We start from the raw sequence: 24,800 nt of genomic DNA on the forward strand, positions 1-24,800 counted from the left end.
TCTGAATGGCAGCACAGCCCTCAGGTGTGCCAGCCACTCCTCCCAGCTTGGTATCACTGGCAAACTTGCTGAGGAGGCACTCTTTCCCCTCATCCAGGTCATTGATGAAGAAGCTGAACAGGATGAGACCCAGTACTGAGCCCTGGGGGACGCCACTAGCCACAGGCCTCCAACTAGAYCCCGCGCCACTGATGACGACCCTCTGAGCTCTGCCTTTCAGCCGGTTCTSAATCCACCTCACTGTCYACTCACCTAACCCACACTTCCTGAGCTTCTCTAGGAGGATGTTATGGGAGACAGTGTGAAAAGCCTTGCTGAAGTCAGGGTACACAACATCCGCTGCTCTCTCCTTATCTACCCAGCCAGTCACTCCATCCTAGAAGGCTATCAGATTGTTTAAGCAGGATTTCCCCTTGGTGAAGCCATGCTGACTACTCCTGATCACCTCCTTTTCCTCCTTATGTCTGGAGATGACATCCAGAATGAGCTATTCCATCACCTTTCCAGGGATGGAGGTGAGGCTGACAGGCCTATAGCTGCCTGGGTCCTCCTTCTTGCCCTTTTTGAAGACTGGAGTGGCTTTCTTCCAGTCCTCCGGCACTTCTCCAGTTCTCCATGACTTTTCAAAAATGACGGAGAGCAGCCTGGCAACAACATCCTCCAGCTCCCTYGGTACCMGAGGGTGCATGGCTACTGTGTAGCCATGGTGCATCTCACCGTTTCTGTTTGCTACATGAGCACCCTGTTATTTTTAACAAGTGCTGTTTCTATAGTGTTTTAAAGTAAGCGGCAGGAGAGGGGACTTCTTAAAACCCATACAGTGCCAAAAAATGATTTATTCATTGATTCCTGGAAGTGCAAGGGTATAAAACTGCTTGAAGTAGAAGCGCATTTATTCAACCAACCAGTCTTACTAACCCTAGAACTACAACAAACCCACATAGGAACAGGGTCTTGCACAACTAAAGAACGATGCTATTTCRGTAAGATTTTAGGGGAGAATTTGTTATTTTTCTTTAAGAACAACCCTGTAAGAGKCTGTAGGATGTTGCTGCAAGGAGAGCACCAGCCCAGTAAATCCGCAGCTGCAATAAGTGCTGCGGCCTGCGAGAACGGATTTTAGAAATGAGGAAGTTGGGGGAAAGACAGAAAAAAGGTTAGGTGCCATGCAAGGAGAAGKAGGCTTCTGGATATTGCTGCATGCTGCACATCTCTGTCCTGTTTTAGGAGCTGGACAATAAAGACAAGTTGCTCACACCTGAGTTTTGTGTTCCTCTTCCCACGGAAGCAGCACCTCCAACGCCACAGGCACCCCCAGCCACCTTCCTCTGCACCCCGCAGCTCCTGGGCACCGGGGATGCTCCACCGTGCTGCCAGGCTGGTTTCCCTCTCCCACCACTGCTTGCTGCTCCTTCTGCGCTTTCAGGGTCCTGGCAACAGCAGCCTCGCCTGGATTCACTGAATKCTGCTCAGAACAACCACATTCTTGGTTGGTTGCCTGAAGAACTGTGTTAGATCAACATGAGGACACACTAGGGTTACTTTTGCTCAGTGCTGGCCTGCACTGAAAAAAAGCTGTGAACTACCTGGACCCCACAGGCTGCTCTGAGGCAAGCACAGGGGCTATTAAAAAAGCAAACTTACTGGTTACACAGAGTCACTCTTTCCTTTCCCAAAGCTCTGCACTTGAGAAAGTGCACGAATCGCTTCTCAATACAGCATTTAAGTATGGCAGTCAACATGCATGATTTGGTCGAGAAAAGCAGCAGTGTTTCTAATACAAAGCGTACATACAGCCTTCAGCCAGCGTCCCTCAAAGGRTTATACCTTAAACTCACAGGCAAAGCACATTGAGGCACAGGCAAAGGCTGGCCTGGGCCAGCTCTCCTTCGAGCACGGCCCTGACGAGGCGGCAGCCCTCCTGCGAGGGAGCAGAGCACAGCTACGCTGCTTGCCTCCAGGCACTGCCGGCACTGGCACTTGAGACCCAAGACCACGCTGGGAAGAACAGGATAGCAGGAGCCACCTCCTAGCTTTGAGAAGGAGGAACAAGAAGTTGGGGAACTACTTTGGGATTTCTCCATGGACACTGCATGCACTGTGACTTAGCACATCCTACATGACGGTCAACAATAGCAGAAGAACAAAACAGCTAGTGATTAAGGGGCAGAAATTACCATTCTCAACATAAATTGATGGTGGAAACCAGTTTTCCTAGGACTGACACAGGAATAGTCAAGGTAAGCAGCAGCTTACRTGTCAAGGAACAACTGAAGTAGCACCAGAACAGGTCCTTCCTCATTAAAGCAGTATTATGGTACTTTTTCAGTCTTAAAAAAGGTCAAAAAAAAAAAAAAAAAAAACAAACAAACAAAAAAAAAAAACACAAAACAAAACAACAACACCCCCCCCAATCAAATATCTATTTAATGATTATCACTCAGAGAAAAAAAAGAAAAGAAAAACAGTAAGCGTAGAACAGTAACATAGAACGATTTGGTCTGGTAACAGTGAAGGGAAGATAGCAATAATCAGAGAGAAATGACAACTTTTATAGCCCTTATGAAAGTAACTGGTATTGAAGAGTGGGGGGACCAGAGGGATAGCAGCAATACAGTGTTCCTCAGCTATTCCATGTATCTGCACTGAAGTAACTGGGGTTACTTGAAGATACCACTACACATACAGCTACCCTTGAAATTTAGAATGAAAGACATTTGGCAACTCTTCAAGTACAGGTATATATGACAGGATATAAAAGCAGCAACAGGTACACAGTATATATTAACATTAAAGAACTTTGGAGAAGTACTAAAATAGGTTTCAACGCGTTTAAATCTCTGTATTTAAGTGCAACTTCACTTTACTGGAAAATATGAAGTGAGGCAAGCCAGCATAAATAACACAAACTTTGCAAAGAGGAAAATAATTTTATTCCAGTGTTAAGTCATAAAACAGTGTGATAGAAATCATACCTTTAACAATTGCTAAACTTTGTGCAAACATTAAGACTCTATCTACTTTCCTATTCCACTAGACATTCAATTGAATGCAAGAACAGGTTTTTACGATTACTACATGTTCACTGTACAAAAGCGTATTAGAGGAATCGGCCCACGGATTTTAAGAATCCTTACATTGGTAAAGGACTCAGCTACCAAATACATTTCTCTATTCTGCGATTCAGACTACTTTAAGATTACTTCAGCATTGATTCTTCTCAGTCTACAGCAGGAAAACTTAACAAATAAGATGGTTCTTGCATGAATATTTTGATAAATCTTTCCATTAGCTATCTGCCAGCAACAAAATACTGCTGATTAAGTTACACAGTTCATCAATAACTAACACAYGGGAGCTGGGGCGGGGGGCACAGAAAGACAACTCTTCTCTGGAAACCAGTAATACAGACATCCATTCTTAAGAGTTAAATTATAGTCTTACGATGCAGAGACTTCAGGAGCTGAAACGCCATGTGCAGTGCAATAAAACCATTTCTCAAATGGACTGTATCATAAAGGGAACGAGGCTGTTCCATGCATACACGGATTAATTAATCCCCACACGGCCCTGCGAGGTAGGTACACATCCCACTCATTTCACAAGAAAAGAAGAGGCCCCGCAGTTCGGCGGCTTGTTAGTCATAGCACAAATAGCGCAGGTTTCAATTTCCTCTAACTCGGTAACCCCAGCCACTCAGAATCGCTACAGCTGCACAGATTAAAGCCCCTCCATTAAGAGGGCAGAGCCACCCRTTACAAAACTCGGGAGGAATCCCCATCCCCTCTCCCCTCAGCCTCCCGTATAGAAGAATGCCTTAAGGGAAGTGACACAGAAGTAAAAACACGTTTTTAATTCCGCGAAACGAGCATGGCTCTCTGAAACAAGATCTGGGACGAGACTGCCGAAGTAAAAGCCGAGGTAACCRTGGCGCAGGCCTTTCTGTACCTCGAACCCACAACACTGAGTTCACAAGCAAGTCAGAACGTTTTAAAAAATCTTTACAGCGTCGTCACTGGCACCGCACGTTCATCTGAGCGCACAGATCCCGACGACTCCTCTTTAGGCATGAAATCAAACTGAACCCTGGCGCGGCTCCRGCTGCGAGCATCCCCGGGGGCGCAGCGGCTGGCGGGCGTCCTCCGGACAAGGACGGCATGCGGGGACCCAGACTACTTCAAAGCCCCCACGCATATCTGTGCAAGCAGCAATTTTGCCCAACTCCAACACAAATTTAAGAGGTACATCCATACCTTTGCACATTTACTAAAATCCAGAATAAAATGCACAACAGAACAAGCTCATGAAAGTTTACAGAACTTAAATATTTATTTTAAACCATTTAAAACCCCCCAAAACATYGAAATAAGCTTCATCTATAAACAGATTTACAAGACTAACAACTACAGAAGCTAGAGGAACACTACAACTTGTTTCTGTGATGCAGTTATTTTGTAAAGCTTCAGATCAACTGTATTTACAACTTTTGCTGCTTTTACATTTATAAAAATATTTATTTAATCCATAACATTATTGTTTTCAAAAACTATTTCCAGACTTTTTTCTCAGATATAAATTCTAATCGAATTTCAGTTATATAGCAGATGAAAGATTTAAACAGAAACATTTTTTTAAAATTAAAACAAGGAGTTAAAAGTAATTTTTACAGTGTAGGCACCATTGAAAATAATTGTCCTTGGCATATCTAACCACCATCTCTCACAAGTGTCCTTTATATAAAAACAATGTAATGGCAACATTTGACTAAAAATGCAGTATTTACTTGCACACCAATACTTTTTCAATATTTGGCAGATATATTTCAGATTCTCTAAAATGACTTTTGTGCAAAAACAAAATGTGCAGGTCTGAACCATAAAATAAACACACCCAGCCTTTATCAAAAATAAATTTACACCAACACTTCCACAACTAAGTACTGAAAAACAGTCCCAGTTCAAAACTTCAGCATAATATACATACTGGGTTGAAAAAGGAAAAACAAACCAAAACAAAAAAAAAAAACCTCAGGAAATAAAAAACAGAAAAAAGAAGATATTACCCATCTAGCAGTACCATAAATATATAACTGAAAGCAACTTTATAGTCTTACCTACTTTTTATGAGGAAAAAAAAGAAAAAACACTCCGTCTGCACAGTACTACCTTTTTGTGAAAGAATATCTATAACTCAGTTATTTGCATATTAACTGGTAAATACATATTTAAAATACACTTTCAGTAAATTATAAACAAATTATGTTGGTGTACTTATTTAATGTACTTAAGAACAAAAATGTGTATAAATATCTTACAGGAGAAACAACACCACCACACAGAACGCTGGTGTTACGCTTATACCTGCTTGTGAGGTACGTATCATGCGACGCTTGGCTTCTCTGGCTCCCTTCCACCCAGGCATGTATACTCAGAGGAGAAAAAAATTAAATTAAATTAAACTGGACTTCAGTTTTTGTCCATTATTGCCAAAAGCCCCACGCCCTCAACTGTATTGCTTTAATTTTCCTACCATGATGAATAAGATTGAATTAGTACTTCAAAACCTGCATTGAAAGATAATACCTGTACTGTACATCAGGATACTCCTGTTGCTACATATCACCTGCAAACTAGTGACATATTGCTCTCAAATATATGTAATCATAGAGCTGCCTAAAATACTGTACCAATTTAGAATTATAGTTAAGACTGTTGCAGGTTTACTTTTCAGGGCATGATAACTCTATGCTGGTTGAAGCAGGTGCTACAGCAATACCTTTGCCACTACATTACATGTTTTGAATACCCTTGTGAAAAAGCTATTTTCTCKGAAGCTTGTTAGTGATTTACAAAAGTTTAACTCATGAATACAAAAGATCTGTACAACCCCGTGTACAGGAACAAAATAGCATCAAAACATACTGTACTTGCACTTCCTATTAACTAAAGTAATGGTTATTTCTAAAAGCAAAACTGCACCTCAACATTTATCAGATTAAACAGGTGAAACTACAATATTAAAAGTTGTTCTTTACAAAATAATTTCCTGAAAATATAAAACCATGTGCACTGCCACAAAATAGTTGAGTAGGTTCATTCAAATCCTCAATCACCATCAATATGTTGCAAAGATCCAAAAGGCACAAGGAGCTCATGAGCTAAGCACTGCCAAGCTTGAAGTAGTTTGGTGGGTTTCACTGGGTCCATATGAAACAGCAGTCAATTATGTGAAGTTTCTTAGGAGGAGTCATTAACAGAAAATCTACAAATAAAACAAATGCCAGTAAAGATTTTATTAATTACATTTCAACTTCATGAATAGCACATAATGGTTAGTGCATCACTAGAACAAGCATGTACCCTCATCTCATCAGTTCATATCAAAAAAAAAAAAAAAAAAAACCACACCCACACCAGAAACGTTCCCTAAAAAGATAAATCAAATTAAGAGATTCTCTTGCTCCCTTACTCCCTTACTTGTTATATATTTAAGATAAAATTGTAGGCTAAATTAAAAGAAGCAGAAGTTTAACAACTACAGTAAAACTGCAGCACTAAAGGAGCATAAAAAGGAACTGTCACAATTAATTTTAGTCACAATAGCCAGAAGTGTTGCATATGACCAACAGAGCTAAAAGTTTAATTCCTGGATGTAACAGATCTGTTGCTTATCACTAAATTCTACTCAAGTTTCCCTAACATASTGAGTATTCAAATTCAACCAGCCTTTCCAGAATATCAGTACTTAATTTTAAACCTTTTTAAATGCACATAAAAATCCCTTAACTTACTTCTGAAATTTCTCCATAAGTTTCTTCACCATTTTATCTGTGATCCCTGGACATGTTGCTTCTGCCATATTGATACTTTTCTCAAGTTCCTCAATTGCTTTCTTTCTGCTAGCATTGTTTGTGTCTTGCTGTTTAAGCTGAGTAATAGACCAAAACAGATAAAACCTCACAAAATTTATCAAACACTTGGGTAATACTTTCAAAAGGTCTTTTAAATTAAGACTTACCTCAGCAAACACAGGAGTGATTATCATTGTTAAACARCTCAGGGTTTTAACAAGATCTTGATCCTAAGAATTAGCAAACGCAGGTTATTTTAATATACCGCTATACAGTGTATAAGTTGTACTTAGCGTAGCATATATGATTTTGAAAGTTCAGCTGTATTCAACAAAGCCCCTTAAATATAATGAAGCATACAGTGCCTCAACAAATGCTACGTGATATAGAAATAGATGYCGGATGACATTTCTGAAATAATATCATATATTGTCACAGCTCTATTCTGCTTCTGCTTAATATTATATGAACCTTTAAAAYCCACATCTCTGAGAAACAAATACTGATCTTTTACAACATGGTATCTTTTGCAACTGAGGTGGATATTAATATAGGAAATTATCACTAACAAGTTTTGTGTGTTTAATTACAAAAAGACTACCTCAATTCTTATGAAAAAATAATYACATAGTATTTTCATCACTATGAAAAAACAGTATTTATGAACATGCTCCTTACAAGAGCTTCACAACCAGTACTTTAAAGAATTCTTCAGACCGTACATACCGTCCCATTCTGCAGCTTCTTTGCATCTGGTTTCTTTCGAACCGTAGTAAAACTCCACTCAGGATGAGAGTTATTTTCTTTGTTACTTGACTCCCTGAAGAAAAAGGATACCATCTACATAACGCTAGCCACTACATAATGCTAAACAGCATAGGTAACCCAAATACATAATAAACCTATATGGATTAGTTCAGTATACCTTAAAATAAGAGTGTGCACTGAAACTTTAACTAAACTTTAGAAAAAACAAACTTCAGAGACTGAATAAGTTAAAGCCTGATCAAAGCAAACAGATGCAGTCTACCCATAAAGCTTACCTTCGCCCATGGCTTCCCATTTAAAAGTCATCTGATATCCAGAAAAACAAGAGACTTGCAGAATTTATGTTCCACAGGCATGATGCAAACTTGTCCACAGACCTCAACCTTGCTCTGCAGTATTTCTAACTGTGTTGTATGCTTATTGGTATAACCACTAACCTAAGACTAGGAATATATAGCACTTAAGCAGAACTGAAACTGAGTTTGAAGAGAAAAAGGTTCAAAGCAGTAATGAGCTCAGAGCTTGATTTATGCATTAGTCTAAGATCTAACAAAGGTTCCCTTAAAAAGGTTAGGGCTAATGCAAAACATATTGAATGAAAATAGTTGCACAGAAAAGGAGTGAATTATATACATAAACTGCACCATACACACTTCGGTAACACTCAACAAAACACACTTGAAACCCAGCCTAAACTGTGAAAATGAACTTACGAATCAGAACCATCGGAATCAGATTCATCACTACTGTGTCCCTCTGCCTTCCACCTCTTAAACCTATCAATAAGTTCTGTCAGATACGAAGTCTTCTTGGCATTTTTCATAATGAATTTGTGCTTCAGAAGTTCTTTTGCTGTAGGGCGCTGTAAGAAACACCTTAAATATTTAACCTTATATAAAATCACAATATGTTAGCATGTTAGTAGGGGAGATTTAGTATGATAACTGCCTTCCAGGCCTAATTTGTACAGTATCAGGAATTCAGTGCAAACAGGAAGTCAAGAAAAGCCAGTAATTCACATTTATAAGCACTCTAAAAATACGATCAAGTTGCACAGAGACCATACCGCTTATTCYTCTACGTTAAAAAGTACACACCCAGGAAAATGACTAATCAAAAATTCTCCTATGCAACATTTCCTTGTAAGCAGAATTCAGACAGTAAACGTTTTGCTGGAGAAAAGATTCAAGACTCTCTCTTCTGATATAATCCCAAGTTAGCCCATCCCTTAGGAAGCTGCCTCTGGCATTATCATTTCTTTGGTCTCTTCAACTCCCCCTTTTATTATTTTAAACTGAGGAGACTGGGATGGGAAGACAGACAAAAAAAAGCACTGCTTCCACAGTGGAAAGCATAAGCGTTTAAAWTTGTTTGAACTGACTATGACACACTACAAAGATCAAGAAACAAAACAAACAACCCCTCTCAAAAGCACCCATCCAACCTCCTCTCTCCCAAAATGAGGGGAAAAAAAAGCCCATCTACACACACTACACACACACACAAACTTCTATCTACTCACAAATGTTGGGTCCTTATTCAGGCATGCATCAATGAATTCTTTGAAAGGTTTACTGAATTCTCCTAACAAAGTTGGAGGATTGTTTTTTGGAATAAGAAACAGAACTCTCATCGGATGCATATCCGAGTTAGGTGGCTCTCCTTTGGCTAGTTCAATAGCAGTGATACCCAATGACCAGATGTCAGCCTGAGAAAGAGAAAAGTTAATTTTAGTCCAAAGCTAAGGGCTACCATGACAAAGTATTTAGTATCTGAAAGCTTTGTATATACCACATCACAAACAAAGTTGGTGTAAGTGGATGATACACAAAGATTCTTTTTTAATAATCTGATTTAACGTGTCTTTAGTAACTTTGGCCAAAATATATACCATCATCAGTTCTCCTACAATGTTAAAATGCTAAAAATATGCTTTTGGAAAAAGCTTCAGAAATGTTAATCTTCGTAAGATTTTTTTTCCCCCCACAACAAACTAGGAACTGCCATGAATTTCCTAAGTGTAATTTAGTTTCCATTCGGATAGCAAAACTGCATGCTAATATTACTTCGAACTACATATGCACTTTAGTATCCAACCTTGTTCTGACACCTGACTCTGTAAAGAAATAATGCAGAAGGGTCAACAAAGTCCAATAGGTGATTCACTCAATTTGTTTCCCAGCAGATTACTTAAAGAATTTAGCTAGGAAGTAATCAACAATTTAATTAGATCTGCAACACCAAATTCCTAGAAGATCTGAAACCCCAGTTTCAATGTGCAAGTTTCTGAAGAATACTATAAGTGAAGATACTAACTTTAGCAGATAGGTACTACAAATAAGATTGCCCTTATATTGAAATGTGTTAGGGACTGTGAAATTCTTTTCTACTTCAAGTGCCTGAAAACAGTTGACTAAGCATAGCATAACTATGATAACCCAAAGCTGCCCATATATTAAGCAAGAGTTACAAATTGCATCTAATATTCTTAATCACAAGAATTAAAGTATTTGTATTTAGTATTGATGAATTCAACTAGCTCATTGTACATGAATGAAATAGCATAAACAATTATATTTAAGATTAAAATATTTTGAAAGATGGGGTGAGACTTGAAAATCTCTACCATTATTAAAAAGAAAAACATGCATTTCCATTTTATTTTCTGCTACTCTTAAATGGATAGAGAAGAAGCAAGGTTAAAATTCAGTCCAGATGTTAAAATCCTTACCAGTATTAGCCTATAAATAAAGAAAATCTGAACTGTCTAATGCTCATCTGTCCTAAACAAAGGCTTTTATTTTCAGTGTTTTCCACCAGCCTTCCGCAAAGAAAATAAGGGGAGAGGACATGGCTCTTGCAACTCATTGAGAAGATAAGGAGAGCAGGAGATTGGGTTGCTGGCAGAATGTGAATGAAGGAGTGGTACAGTTAGTTTACTTAGGGCAAGGACAAAAGGAATGATTTTCACTCGGACTGGACAATAAGCATTTTTAAAACAAGGTTGGATGCTTTCTAGAAATGTCCCAGAGAGCATTACCGCTGCACCTCAAACCCCAAACACGAAAACTGCTACTGTGTGCACAAGCTCATTCTTAGCAGCAAGAACCCCTGTGACACACAGGTGAATTCCTTCAAGTCCGACACTGGCTAAACTGGCTCACAAGTTTTGGAAATGAAATGATGCATTACCCCCCCACACTTACTGGCAGAGCACACAGAGAAATACTAAGGCTAGGTTTAATCTCACACTGCTGCCTAAAACATAGGTGTTACCGTAAGCCAGGTTTATGGGGCTAGAGGACAGAGATGGGCAACTCAACAGGGCAGTCATTCAATCTCTCTCTTCTGACACTAGAGAGGAAGCCTATAGGCCAGCTTAAAGCAGGTAACTACCTTTAAAGATTAAATTTCATTTTTATGATAGGAATCTTACCCCTTTGAAAAGGGGGAGAAGAGAACAAAACTTAAGCCATCATCTTGGCTTTAAATAGGCAGATTACTTCTAGTGGTATTCTAGTTTATGAGGACTTTATAACCATTTGAATTTGAATGGGAAACACTGAATTGAAATTACAAACAAACAAACAAAAAAATCCACAACACTGAAAGCATCCAGAGAGTTTCCCTGAAAGAATCTTTAATTTGAAAGCATCCAATTTACTAGAGGAGTTTTCACAGGTCTTGCCATGCAACTAGTGACATGTGAGCATGGCATAAAAATAATCTAATCAGACTTAATCTTTTCTTATTCAAAACTCTGTAATTTGCAATCTATTTTGTCAGTACTCAGAGTTAGAAAGGCAAAAAAAAAACAAAAAAAAAAAGAACAAAAAAACCCAAACAAACAAACTTCTGTTGGAGTTACAGATACAAAGCAAAGATTTTCTACTGTTACACTTACTTTTGAGTCATACGCCGACTGCTGAATAACTTCAGGYGCCATCCAAAATGGAGTTCCAACAAAGGTATTACGCTTAATTTGCGTATCTGTCAGCTGCCCAGCAACTCCAAAATCAGCAAGCTTAACATCTCCTTGTTCTGATAACAAGACATTGGCAGCTGCCAAAGAAAAATAATCCGACACTTAATTTAGAATACGGCTCCTATGATTTTTAGGACTTTAACAAAGTCACATCTAAAGTGTCATGCACCTTTTATATCCCTGTGAATTTTCTTCTCCGAGTGTAGGTAGTCAAGACCTTTCAAGATTTCCTTTAGCATGGTAGCTATCTGGAATTCATCAAATGGGCCAGCCCGCAGCTTTAGAGGAAAACACATTAATTAAAACTTAAACTTGAAACACATTCTTACCATAAAAAACAAACAAAAAAACCCTGACAATTCATAAAAATGAAGATTCAATATCCTCATAGAAATCATTTTTACRTCTCCTGTATTGATAATACGTAAGAAAAAGAATATTAACAGCACTTTCAATGTATACAATATGCACTCTCCTCACCCTGCAATCCACATGAAAAGCTAATTAATTTTCCAAGAAGTTCTAGGTTGCCAAAGCCTGCACACAGAATTTTGCATTTTAAATTAAGTGAATTACAAAACTCAAATTTATTTCAAAATAAATCAATCTACTGACCGTGTACGTTCACAATTTAACAATCTGTTTTTTTCGTGTTCCAGCATTTTTGATTCCATGCTTGTTTTTCATTTAGAACATAATGCAATACTGCAAAACTCCTTGTATGGACTAAGTGTAAAGCTAGTAAGCATAGGAAGCTATCTAAAACAGAAACAATTAAGGTTTGTGTTTCTGCTAAAAAACAGAAACAAACTGAAAACAAAACAAAGAAATACAGCAGTAAAACAGAAAGAAAACCAGGGAGCTATCAAGTCAGTGAGTCAAAAATTAASGTTTTATCCTCCTTTAGGAGGATAAGTGTTTCACTGAACACTACTCAAAGCTATCTATTTCTGATGCTCCACAGATGATAGAAGTATCTGAAAATATTAACAAAGAATAAATTATCTCACAGCCACTTCTCTATAAAGACTTAAGTTCCAAAGCCACAAACAGCCATATGCTATGCACAATTACTATGCCTTTGCATTCCTACAGCTGAGCTGATGCAATGAAATGTCAAAGAAGTTTGAACAGATTTGTGAAGTTAAGCACATACTTAAATCTTTACAGACACAACCACTGTGAGCAACTGTATAGTTAACCCTACTCGGTATTACTGAAGACCTGGTATTTTTACTCCAGAGTCCCACAAACAAAGACCGAGTTATATTATCTTACAGGAAAGGGTGGGTCTAAGCTTCACAGTTGAGGCGGAGCTGTACTGARAGCAGGGGGAAACCACATCCATGTACAGTAAACTGTGCTTTTTTCTGTTCTTTTACTAAGCTACGTCCTTCATGAATGCTACATTATTTCAAGTAAAAGGCACTTTCATGTTTAGCTAAATATCTGAAAATGGAAAAGCCAACACCTTTTGGCTAGTTAGAATTAACTGTAGTCTAGGAGCACACACAACATTCATTCTTGAGACCCAGCCCCGAAGGAAACACTTGAATTTAAGTGTAACGAACATGCTCCTTCTGCAGAGGAGGGGAGGAAGATGGCAAGAACAGTACTTTTCCTCATAGTAAAAATCCTAGTTTGCTTCCCTCTGACTGAAAATGAACGGGCACTTCCTAGTGCTTAGAAGACAAACAGCAAAACCAAAATTCAGTATCAACTCAACGTGAGGAAAAAATTTTATAGAGCTACTATACCAATTTACACTTTTTGGAGCACTATAATGTAGTCCTGCTGTAACACCAGCAGCCTCCAGGGACTGGATTTTTTTATAAAGAGATATGAAAGCACAGTGGAATAAGTTCTACCACTTGCACTTAAAATGCAAGATTTGTATACTTACAAGGTCTAACGCTGATCCTCCACCCAAATATTCCATTATTATCCATAGCTTTGTGCCCTGCAAAAGAAGGCATAAGCCGTTAGAGGGCCAAACGTGCCCCGAGAAAGAAAACATCTTAATGGACTGCCAGTATACTGTTAGCAGAACACAAACGGAGAGCCCCATTAATCAAGTTATGTCTAATTACTGCTTGTAGAATGATCACACAGCTCCTGCACAAGAAACTTGAACAGCAACAGAAGTTTTACTTCTATAAGAAAAAAAAYGCACTAGTCATTTTAAGTGGTGGTTTAAGTTTAAAGTAAATCAGTGTTTTTTCTAGGACTGTAGTTGTAATGAGACATAGACAATTAATTACATCTATTTGTGATGCAGAAAAAGTATAATATGTGGAACAAAATTCAAAGAAATCTACAATCAACTTGCACTGAATCACAAAGAATGAAACTGGTTATTAAGTACCTGAAATTCTTACATGATTTTTACTCAAATGAAAGTTTTCTGTAACATGTCCAAACACACACACACACCCATCTCTTCAAAGGCAACAGAAAAATAAAAGAAAATGCCTCTTAAATCTACAAAGTAATTGAGGAAGTACGTATCTAACACACTCAAAAGCTCCAGCTTCAGCTGTCAGATCCAGCAAGAAGTGGGAATTCAGACGTTGAACATGCTTGTGCATAAAGACTTACGCCCTACCATAAAATAAGCCTGTTACCACAGGGGCAGCTCCAATTCTGAGATACAAGTACCATAAAACACCAACCAGGAGAAACAGCATTACYGGACCTGGATCCCTATGAAAACAAGCAGTTTTCCTAAGTTTCCAGACCAGAGATTCCAAATCAGCCATTAAAAGGTTGAAGATAAGAACAATTCAATTAAATTAAAAGAYTGCAAAGTGTGTATTCCACCACTACATGCTATTTGAATCCTCACTGCTGTTTAGAAAAAGGGAACAGGAATGTGAAGAGTTTCTGTGCTTTCATTACTGAGATCTCTCAGCTACAGAATAATTTGTCAATTTTCGTATTCCAGCACTAAAATCAATTTCTAGATGCTGACTTTGCCTTTAGTGTGCAGCTGAAAGAGGTAGCTGGTTCATATAAACAAAATGGAAAGATCTGGTACCAGATCTACAAAGCATGCATTTCCAAATGGAGATCTGCTCTGTTTGCTTCCCACAAACCCCTCACATTTCATAATTAGAAACCTGGATTTCAACCATTGGACTACTACTCTAAGAAGTCCTGGGAAGGAAAAACACATCTTTGTTTGAAATAAAAGTCAGTTATTAAAACCAAACAAGAACTAGCAAAGTCACACCTCCTGTTTAAGTCTCCAGCAAATAATTTACTAGTGCTCATTCCTTGTAACGGTGCACAAGTTTATGACAAGAGGCTACTTTTTCAAGCCTCTTTCATTCTACGTGGTGTTCCGCCTTATTCAGTTTCCTGACCAGTAATAGAAATCTAAAAGGAAACTCAACAAGCAAATAAAGGTGCAGTTTTTGAGTGTACCATATCCAATTATCTCAACAAAGTATACTCTGTTGGATTTATACTGAATTTAAGAAACACACCATTTATGAGAGTCTATTCCAATATTATGAGATCAGCAGGGAAGGGCTGGCTAATTTTAGCAGGTTTTTATAAAGCTCAACTTTGTCAGCTGAGAAAACCTGCAAGGAACTCTTGTTTAAGGCAAATATTGTGGTTACCCGACATGTTTGGAAGATTTGACTATTACTTGAAAACAGTATAGGGCGAACATGAATAAGTACTGTGTTTCTGAAATACGATGTCTCGAAGAAATTGCTATTATCTAGTGTAACSAGGTGTGTATATTTTCTTGCTAGCATGTATAATCTTTTTCCTAGCTATTTTAGGTCAATCAAGTATAAATAGACAGTGTAGAACACAAACAGTATTTTCACATGTTCTCAAAGTCTGCTGTTTAATTTTGATGGAAGTCTTTGGATGCTACTACAAGAGTTACCATATTAAAAATCTTAGTAACAGAGTAATTTCAAGATTGTTTTAACTGCAAGAGAAAAAGAGCAAGTCCAGGTGGCTGTTATAGTTACAGGGATAAAAACTAAATTTCTTGCCCAAAGGCTATACAGCACAAATAGGGAAAACAATCATGATGTTTCAGTCTCCAAGAGAGGATCTCTATTGGATGAGCCTAGAAAAATTCAGCTCAACTACTTATCAAACTTCACAAACTTGCATAACCAAAACGTGTCAAAACTAGGGTAACTTTTAATACTTTTAACCTTTCTTATATGAACTGATAAGACAATACTGTCATTTTGACAAGCCATTAAATTGGAGGAAAAAAAAACTCATTTTAGCATTTCTAATCTAAATCACACTGCTATGTGTTATCAGTTTGAATGGTACTCTCCACACCCAGCATTTTGTTTACTGAGGTACAATGTTAATTCTGATCAAAGTGCAATGCTGAATGACAAGACAAAATTAGATGCTAACCTACCATAAACCTAAACATATACATTAGGATTTAAATTATTTTTTTCATTTACAGAAGTTCCATTAATATAGCTGTAAGCTTGTACAATTATACATGCATTTGTGAAAGACACTATATGAAGTCCTTTACTACTCTACACAAATGTGTTTATTACAGTGCATTCYTTGACTATGTGCTTACACATTACCTACCAATATGTTTAGGAGATACTACTGATCTTGTCAGATATCCAATGAAAATTTAAGGGGGAAAAAAACCCATCTTAATAATAATTGCAAATTCTAAGATTAATTCAGTGGGAAGCTCCTCTTCTACATCAAAATTCAAGATAAGTAAGTGTCCCAAATTACAAAGATAGAGTTTGCTTGCATCGCTGTTTGTATCACAATAAATGAAAAACTAGAATAGTTTTATCTACAGGGTCTCTAGGCAAATTGACTTCATCTTGTACCAGTGATATTTTTAAAGAGCAAAATAACAATGCAGTGTTATTTGTATGTTATTAGTTAGGCACAACATTCAAAGACTGGCTGTACTTTTCTAAAATCCATGTTTAAAGACAGATGTACAAATTGTAGCTAATGAGCAGCCAAGACATAGAGTAACGAGCATCTTACAGGGACTGAGTCAAGCTGACTAAGTTACAAATTAGTAAGTCAAGCAATTGAAATAAAGACACCCTTCCCCTCCTTCTGCTTTCAGTTTCTGCTTCACAGCAAGGAGCATCTGGAAGAGCCTGTGTGCAGCTGGTAAGGGCAAGGACTCCCGAGACCAGGCCTCTCCATCCCAGTCAGATTTCCTCCTGTAAGACAGCATATTTGGTAAACACTGAAACTGACTAAAAAATGACAAATAGCTGYAATCTGCTTATTCAAAGTTTACTTAAAGAGCAAAAGTTATGACAGAAGATACGCAGTTACAGTTCAACAGGATGAACTGAAGTGCACACAAAAATCAGAAGCAAATGTTGTCTCAGCCACAGCTATTTCTTTCATCCTTAAGCGAAAGCCATTTTCATCAGGAACTGCCTCTTTGAAGCAAAAGCCATCCAATTTTATAGACTGCACTAACAGTAGCTTGCAAATACCATTTAGAGACTAAAATCAGATCTGGATATTCAACTAAAATGAATCAGCAAGTATTTCGAGCAACGTGAAATGCCTCTGCACTGATAGTTTGCTTTGGTATAGCAAGGAAAATACTGCATCTTTTTGATTTAGGCAGCGCATAACTCCGAAGAATTTCCAATATCCTTCCTCAAGCTTCAGAGAAAGCTATCCAGATGATTAGTATATTTTAGCAAACTATTTCTATTCCATAAGCATGATCCAAAAGAGGGTAGACTGGTTCAACTCCTTATCTCCTAACACTCTAAAAGATACTGGTATGTTCATATCTTTCACTAGCTAAAATCCAGACACAGTATCTTATTTTCCATTAGGGAGCTCAAAGCAATCTACAACAGTCTGTCTTGCTTTCTTGTACATAAAGAAGGATACAAAGGGAAAAAGAAAATTTAGTTTTTTACATTTTTAAAAACTTTCTATTTATTGTACGCTTATGCTCTTTCTAGCCACTACTTTAAAAGGTGTTTCTAGGAATAATTCTTAGTATCTYTATATATATAGCCAGTCACCAGCAGACCTACTTGACTATCTGACTTTTTAGACTATTGCCTACTGCTTTAAATGCAGTAAGATGTCTTAATTTTTACATTGTAGTGTCACTGTAATGTCTTTAGTCTTTAATTATAAAGTCATTTAGTGCACAACTGTACAGATCTCACTGTTTCCAAGACATGTCTACAGTATGCAGTAAAATTAATTCCTGAATGAAATACTGCACAACTGAATGCTCAAGAGGCTGACAGCCACTCTCAGCATAATAGCTGACAGAAAGTTAAAAGCTATAGCAATTAAGTAAAAAAATGTAGACAGATACAACCCTCAGAATACCTGTTATTACTAAAATGGAAAGAAAGCAGCATAAAAGAATCTTTGCACATTTAAAAAAGCCAATACACTCTTTCCCTCAAGTGATCTCAAGCTGCAAGATCTAATATTAGTTGCCAGGGATAAATCAAGTCTAAAAAAATTTAAAGCCACTTAAGCTACTTAAAGTCATTTTATTTATTTATTTTTAACTATAGAACTAAAAGTAACTCATTTATCTGTGGATATTTTTATTCACTTACATGGGAAACAGCAAGCAGTAGAATTACCTACCATGCTACTCAGGSATGAAAAAACACTCCTATAAACAAAAGTTCATTTTTTTTAAGGAATTTCTTGAAGGAACCAGACAAAACTCGACAAAAACCTCCCCACACTTCACACAGAGAAATTTTCTTCCTTTATGAATATTTGAAATATGAAAAGTAAACAAGAGACCACAATTAATCTTTCAGAATTTATCAAGTTAGTTTAGAAATGGAAAGAATTCAAACAGTGGCGAGGAAAGTAATGTGGCATTAACACATTCCTATATTTGCCAGGAATTTTTTAAAATTAAAAAACCCTACCCAGGAGTTGAAAGCTTTATAGCACCAATAGCATACACTTACATATCTAAGAAAAGAAATTATGAACAAATGAACAGCAAAAGAGCGAAAGGCATGCATAACAATGTCAATGAAAAACTGCAGTTATGCAGATTTGAAGATCTGGAATACCTTTTCGGTTTCAGCATCTATGTTGCTGTAATAACAAAAAGAATTTTCTCAAAGTCAATTCATAGCTTATCAAGCTTTTCCAGTCTAACAAATCAGTATCCCTCCCAAATTTTACAGCTGCTGAAAYCCGTATTTAATTCTGAAATTCAACAAAACTAATTACATGTTAAAGCACTTTCCAAAACTTACCTCAACCTATTTGTTTTACAGGGAAAACTTTTGGTCTTCTACAGTTCAAAATTAAAAATATGGATACCCAGGAGGATAACATCTAGGACTTAGTTCATTATAAATAATGAAGTGTGGAAAGGACTGATCACATTCGGGTCTGCAATACCACTGGTGCACCGCTCCAAAGCATTGYTAGCTGAATCCAAATGCAGTTTGAAAAGAACCAGCTTGTTCTAACATATTATAGTACAAGGAAGCAGATTTGATTCTATCTCAGAGCTCTAGTGCAAAACTACACAAATAAATAAAATCCCAGTGATTGAATCCAATAAATACAAGGAGAGATTAAACATGAGTGACAACATGTGCATTCACTTCAGTGTGAAGAATTTACAGAATACTGAATAACTAAGTAAGCAATAAAGCCTCCACAGCTGTCTATTTTGGTCAAACAGAGCTAAGTATTTGGAGTACAGAAAATTAAATGACCTGCTTAGTGCTCAAATACTCAAAACAGAATAATTCTGCTATTTAAAGCGGGGAAAACCCCAAATCCATGAAGAACTGACAATACAGTTTCTGTAGATACTTCCACAGTACCACCAAAAGACACAGCACAAATGTGACACAAGAATGTATCCCAGAAATCAGTCTTTGGAATRATGTCCAACCCTTCCCACCCCTCCATCCCTCAAACCACTCCACCTCTACCTTAAAGAGTTGGAGCTGCTGAAATGCCTCAGAAAACTCCAAACAAATAAAACCTCCAGACACTTAAAATAGCAGTAACTATGGTTAACACTTTAGCGTGTTTAAAACTAAAACCATAAAAAAAGAAAAATCTTAAAACATATACTCACTGCAGATCATTAAGGAGTATTTGAGGTGATTATACCTGGAGAATTTTGCAAAATGAAAAGATCAACCCAACAGTGTGGATTTCTGTAGAGTATTTTTTGTTTTTAAATTGTGCCTTGAATAACATTTTACACAGTAGTTACATAACTTCGCTGATGTCAGTTTTACTTTGTCTCAGGCCTATTATGCTGCATAATTACAAACACAATCCTACGCAATGCAGGGTATCTTTCCGTATCAGAGAGAGGCTTCTGTTACTATAGCTATGAAAATAATTTTTCCTAACCTGGAAAGACCACAAGACTGGGCTAGGTAGCATGGGGAAGAAAGAGGTGAAAAAAGCAGAGTCCAAAAGCAATAGCAAGGACAACAAGAACTCTCTCTAGAACTCCCTTCGTTCTGTAGCCATTTTGTGCTATTTCCAGCCTTAAAGAGCATGCTGCAAAAGCAGCAAATCAAAGCGAAAAAGCACTCTCCAAAGGAAGAAAAAAAAAAGAAACAAAGAAAGAAAGAAAACCTATTAAAAAAAGTCAAGTTGGCATGATAGCATTTCCTCAATTTTAGATTTTTTTTTTCCTTAGCAGCATTCAAAACAACTGGGTGACATAGAGATAGCAAATTTTTGTGCAGTACCATAAATTACCTTTAAATATGATCCATAGTATTTTGTTACGTAAGGACTATCACACTGACTTAAAACAGTTATCTCCTGCTGTATATCTTCTATTTCGTCTTCTGCTTCCTCAAGGTCTATGATTTTTATAGCAACCACTTGCTGTGTCCGATTATCAATTCCTTTAAAGACTTCACCGAACGAGCCTTTCCCAATGCGTTCCAGTTTTGTGAACAGTTCTTCTGGGTCTGCTCTATGGTTCTAGAAAGAGAAAAAGGATACGTGAGTTAACTTCAAATYATCAGTCCTCATTACTTCCCAAGCAGATCATCCAGATTTACCATCATCATTAGAAGGCTTGTATCAGATAAGACTATTTCCTGTACACTAAGTTCTATCCAGCTATTAGTTACAGAACATATTACACAATTATGTCAAAGGTAAATCAGTCTCACCAAAGAGAAAGTCAGGTACAAACCTTGTTTCACTTCCCCACAGAACAGCCCTCTGAAAGGAAAGAACTGCACTACTCTTAATCCCACCTGTGCAGTAATTCAGAAGCAGCAGCRTGCACAGAAGCACCAGCATCATTACCCGGGCAAAAAAGGCTGGGATTCCTATCTGGCCAAGAGCTTGGACAGAAAAAAAACATCAAGATATATGGCATGGAGCTAGTCGTGAGAGAGCTGCACTACCCCATATGCACTGGCAGCCTCCAACCAAGTACACTRAGCTCCTGATTAAGATTAGACATGTTCAGGGCAACTAGATGAGCCAAGTGAAAGTAGAGCAAAAGGTCCTGGGAGATCTTCAAAGAAGGAACCAGAGGGCTGAAGAAGAGTGATAAAACAAGTGTACTGACCAGAATTGGCTGGTATCACCTAAGCATGRCTTAGAAGTGGGAGTAGAGCACTGCTGAAAACACCTGACTTTGAGTCTTTGCAGGCTAAGTGCTCTAAACCAGCACACAAAGATTACTACACAAAGGTTTCAAGTTTCTCAGCTGCATCCAATTGTCAGGAAAAAACAAAAAAGGCAAGCAAATTCTCATTTACCCTTCTTCAAGCTAAAGCATGCTTCGGGGCTGTTGAGAATGCTATACATCCAAAAAATATAGTATCGGAAGGATATGGATGACTTGGTCTGGAGTTTAAGAATACAAAACTTCTGACCATAATAACAAAGTTTGCAGAAAGATGTTTCTGAGAGGCAAGACAGATGTGTTAACAGAACAGCCTRCACTTTGCAGAACAAAATCAGGCAYATTTTCTCCTTCTGAAAAACACAACAAGATTTTGAAAAAGATGACCCCAARCATTTTGCTGTAGCTCTGCAGTTGTCAATTTGCTACTGCTATCTGAGCCAGGCAACTCAATATAGGACTTTGAACAAGACGTATCTGCCACCCCAATCCCGAAACCACTCTGATTTTATGGCAATATTTGAAAACACGAAAAAATGCTTCATGTTTCCTTTTCTGTCCTGTCCCAAAACTTGGTATTTACTGTTCTGAACCAGTAAAAAAAAAGAAAGAAAAAAAGAAAAGAAAAGAAAAAAAAGATAGTTTTGGAGAAAGCTGGCATTCAACTCAATGCACAATTACCCTGCATAACAACATATTCCAATATAAACACAAACCTCCAGAAAACATATGAAGTAAAATACCCATGAGGTGTATTAAAAAGATCAAAGATTTTTGACTTGCAAGAGATCTTTACACTCTTCTYGCAAATGGATGCAAGATCTTCACAGAGGGGAGAAAAAGTGATTACTTCAGTCCAAAAGGGAGGCTCTCACTCCCTTCTTGGCCCCTTATTATCACTCCCTCCCTCATACTAGAACGAGGGCTTATTTAACAATATGGTGAGATGAATCAGGGGACAGATTTAGCCAAGAGTTAACCATATGATTTGTCAGGTTTATTTTCATCTGGATCAGTTCACTGCTCATATATACCAGACTGTCACTTATGCTAGTGCAAGAAGAGCAAGCATGAAGAACTAAGGCAGATTCATGCTGATTTGAAATGACAATGCAGTTAGTTTTACAAATATACAAGAATGAGGAAATTCTTCTTTGTTTACCAAGAACTTGGTACTACTCTGCTCCATTAAAAACACACACACACACACCTTCAGAGAAATAATTAAGCCCTTCTTCCCCCTCAGCTCCTCAGAAAAACATTTATGTTTTCATCTGTTGATAGATCCATCTATGATCCACAGAAAGACTTRAAAGGTAAACAAATATGCAATATGGTAGATTCAAAGAAAATGAAAATAGGTAGGACCAGTATAATTCTGATTGGAAATTCGAGATAATTAATACTATATGGAGGAGGCAGGGGGAAAAACTGTAGGCCTTCTGTCTAACTAAATGCATTCTGAGCACCAAAGAGTAGTAAATGTTCAAATTTCACAAAGCTAATCACATTGCCATACAGTAATACATCAGTTTATTATGGCTTTAAAAAAATGCATTTAAAATTTGTTGTGTGTTTCAAAAAAATATACATATATATTGGGGAAAAGTGAGGTAAAAACAGCAGCAGCTGTCACATCACCTCCGCTTGCAGCTTGTTAGGCTGCTGAATTGCTATTTAGCTAGCAATCCTAATTTATTCTTACCCAAGAGTATTAGTTGCAATAAAGAATAATTAACTCTAGAATTAGTTTTCCATTTGCAAGAAAAAAAAAAAAAGTCCTCAAAACACCAAAACACCCTGGTGTTCAAAGAGGATTAGCAAATCTTACTCATCATCCTAAAATAATCTTACTCATAAATATAAGCTTCATTCTGAGACAATCTTAGAGCAATTGATTTCCATTCAAGTCAACTAATAGCTACTTTCGGATTTGAAAGGAAACCTACTGAATACTTCCAGATATATAAAAGAAAGCAGACTAATCACAGATGCAGTCAACTGGTCCAATCTTCACAAACGTCTGAAGAGCTCAAAGAGCGGCTCTTCYGGGTTTTGTCTGCTGAGAAATCTCAAATCTGAAACCCCTCTAGGCTCCTCAGTGGAATCGCACATCATTCAGTCCTACACAATTACTTGACAGTCATCAACAAAATGTACATCTCTCTTCCCTCCTCCCTGAGAAAATCCAGGTGAATCAGAACAACTTTCAAGGCTATTTTAACTTCCAGCAAGTCCTAGTGCCACCAAGTGTGAGTGCTGGAGCAGAAGACGACACCGGGCAGGACTGKACTTCCCTGACGCTTCCCAGTATTGCAGAATTTGAATGTATATGCACAGGAGGGAGAGGTGGAGTAGGGCAGCATCAGAAGGGAACAAATCATGTAGTATCACTAAAGACGTCTCCAATTTTTCAATTCTCAGAAAATCCTTCTGTAGCAAGTGGAGTCAGCTTTACACTTTTCATTATTCACTAAAGCTGACAAGCAACTGCAAAACAGCTGAGGATGAGGGCAAATATTTCTGACCAACTATGGCCAACATTGAGACAATTTCCTTTGGAAAGGCTTCAGACTAGGAACACATATTACTTGAAATATAGCATTAGAACAATGACTGTATTCCAAAATAGATTTGCTTTTATTTTTCTTAATTTATTTGTCTTTCAGACAATTGCTCTAYAGGAATGTTTCTTTACTATATCTGATCTAAAAAACTTTTCTAAACAAAAGGCAAATTTATAAAGTGCARCTATGCATATTCTCATGGTATACAGGAAAATTTTTTTTATATACATATATATGTATACACACACACACACTGAGATACATCAATAAATTGACTATAAATTGACCAATAAATTTTTGCGGCACTGCTGCCATGTAAGCTTCTAATATGATGAAAATTAAAATTTAGGACTATTGACACTCCTGAGCAAAACTCCCAATTGTTAGTAAATGTTCTTTCACAGATCTTTCAACAAATGGTAAAATAGGTTTAGCAGCTTTAGAAGTTTCCTGTATAAGTAATGTTTGTTGTTTTTTTTTTTTTTTTAAAAAAAAAACGTTTCCATGGGGAGTCACGTCTGTTCAAGAGCAGATGGCATGAATAGWGTAGGCAGAACATATGAACTCCACTAACACCTCTGAGAAGGTATCACCTGTAAGTGGACAAATCAGGAAGCACTGATTTGGTGCTGCACTACTGCTCAGGATGACCTCTCTTCTCCTGTTATCCAACTACATGCCATCACCATCTGCGTTTAGCACCATATATAGAGTCACAAGATAATAGCACAGGTTGGAAGAGACCTCAGAAGGTTATCTAGTCCAAACGCCTGCTCAGACTCCCCAGATAAAAACCTCTACAGCCAAACAACTTTCGCCAGCTTTAGTTGCACCAAGTAAACTGCTTAACCAATCTGACAGCCTTCTCTGATGGAATGACTGGCYGGGTAGATGAGGGGAGAGCAGTGGACGTTGTGTGCCTTGACTTCAGCAAGGCTTTTCACACTGTCTCCCATAACATCCTCCTAGAGAAGCTCAGGAAGTGTGGGTTAG

At 37.6% G+C, this 24,800-nt stretch overlaps 2 protein-coding genes across 2 annotated transcripts in view; one reads left to right on the forward strand and one right to left on the reverse strand.

The window, feature by feature from the left end:
- The window catches only part of FRMD7 (FERM domain containing 7), a 12,743-nt gene extending 8,660 nt beyond the window's left edge, over window positions 1–4,083 (forward strand). Inside the window, exons 11-12 of the mRNA XM_085325525.1 lie at window positions 3,038–3,141; window positions 3,889–4,083. Of these exons, the coding sequence (XP_085181651.1) occupies window positions 3,038–3,141; window positions 3,889–4,083 (299 nt within the window). The remainder of the gene's footprint in view (window positions 1–3,037; window positions 3,142–3,888) is intronic.
- A 223-nt stretch (window positions 4,084–4,306) lies between these two features.
- Window positions 4,307–24,800, reverse strand: part of STK26 (serine/threonine kinase 26) — a 32,967-nt gene continuing 12,473 nt past the window's right edge. Inside the window, exons 3-12 of the mRNA XM_085325558.1 lie at window positions 20,349–20,579; window positions 13,507–13,563; window positions 11,773–11,881; window positions 11,523–11,680; window positions 9,141–9,326; window positions 8,332–8,480; window positions 7,577–7,670; window positions 7,018–7,080; window positions 6,791–6,927; window positions 4,307–6,261 (exon numbers count right to left, since the gene is read on the reverse strand). Coding sequence (XP_085181684.1) covers window positions 6,237–6,261; window positions 6,791–6,927; window positions 7,018–7,080; window positions 7,577–7,670; window positions 8,332–8,480; window positions 9,141–9,326; window positions 11,523–11,680; window positions 11,773–11,881; window positions 13,507–13,563; window positions 20,349–20,579 — 1,209 coding nt within the window. The 3' untranslated portion in view covers window positions 4,307–6,236. The remainder of the gene's footprint in view (window positions 6,262–6,790; window positions 6,928–7,017; window positions 7,081–7,576; window positions 7,671–8,331; window positions 8,481–9,140; window positions 9,327–11,522; window positions 11,681–11,772; window positions 11,882–13,506; window positions 13,564–20,348; window positions 20,580–24,800) is intronic.

Source organism: Rhea americana, unplaced genomic scaffold, assembly GCF_003343005.1.
Source record: "Rhea americana isolate MKP2758 unplaced genomic scaffold, rheAme1 scaffold_98, whole genome shotgun sequence".
In the NCBI taxonomy this organism is placed as follows: Eukaryota; Metazoa; Chordata; class Aves; order Rheiformes; family Rheidae; genus Rhea; species Rhea americana.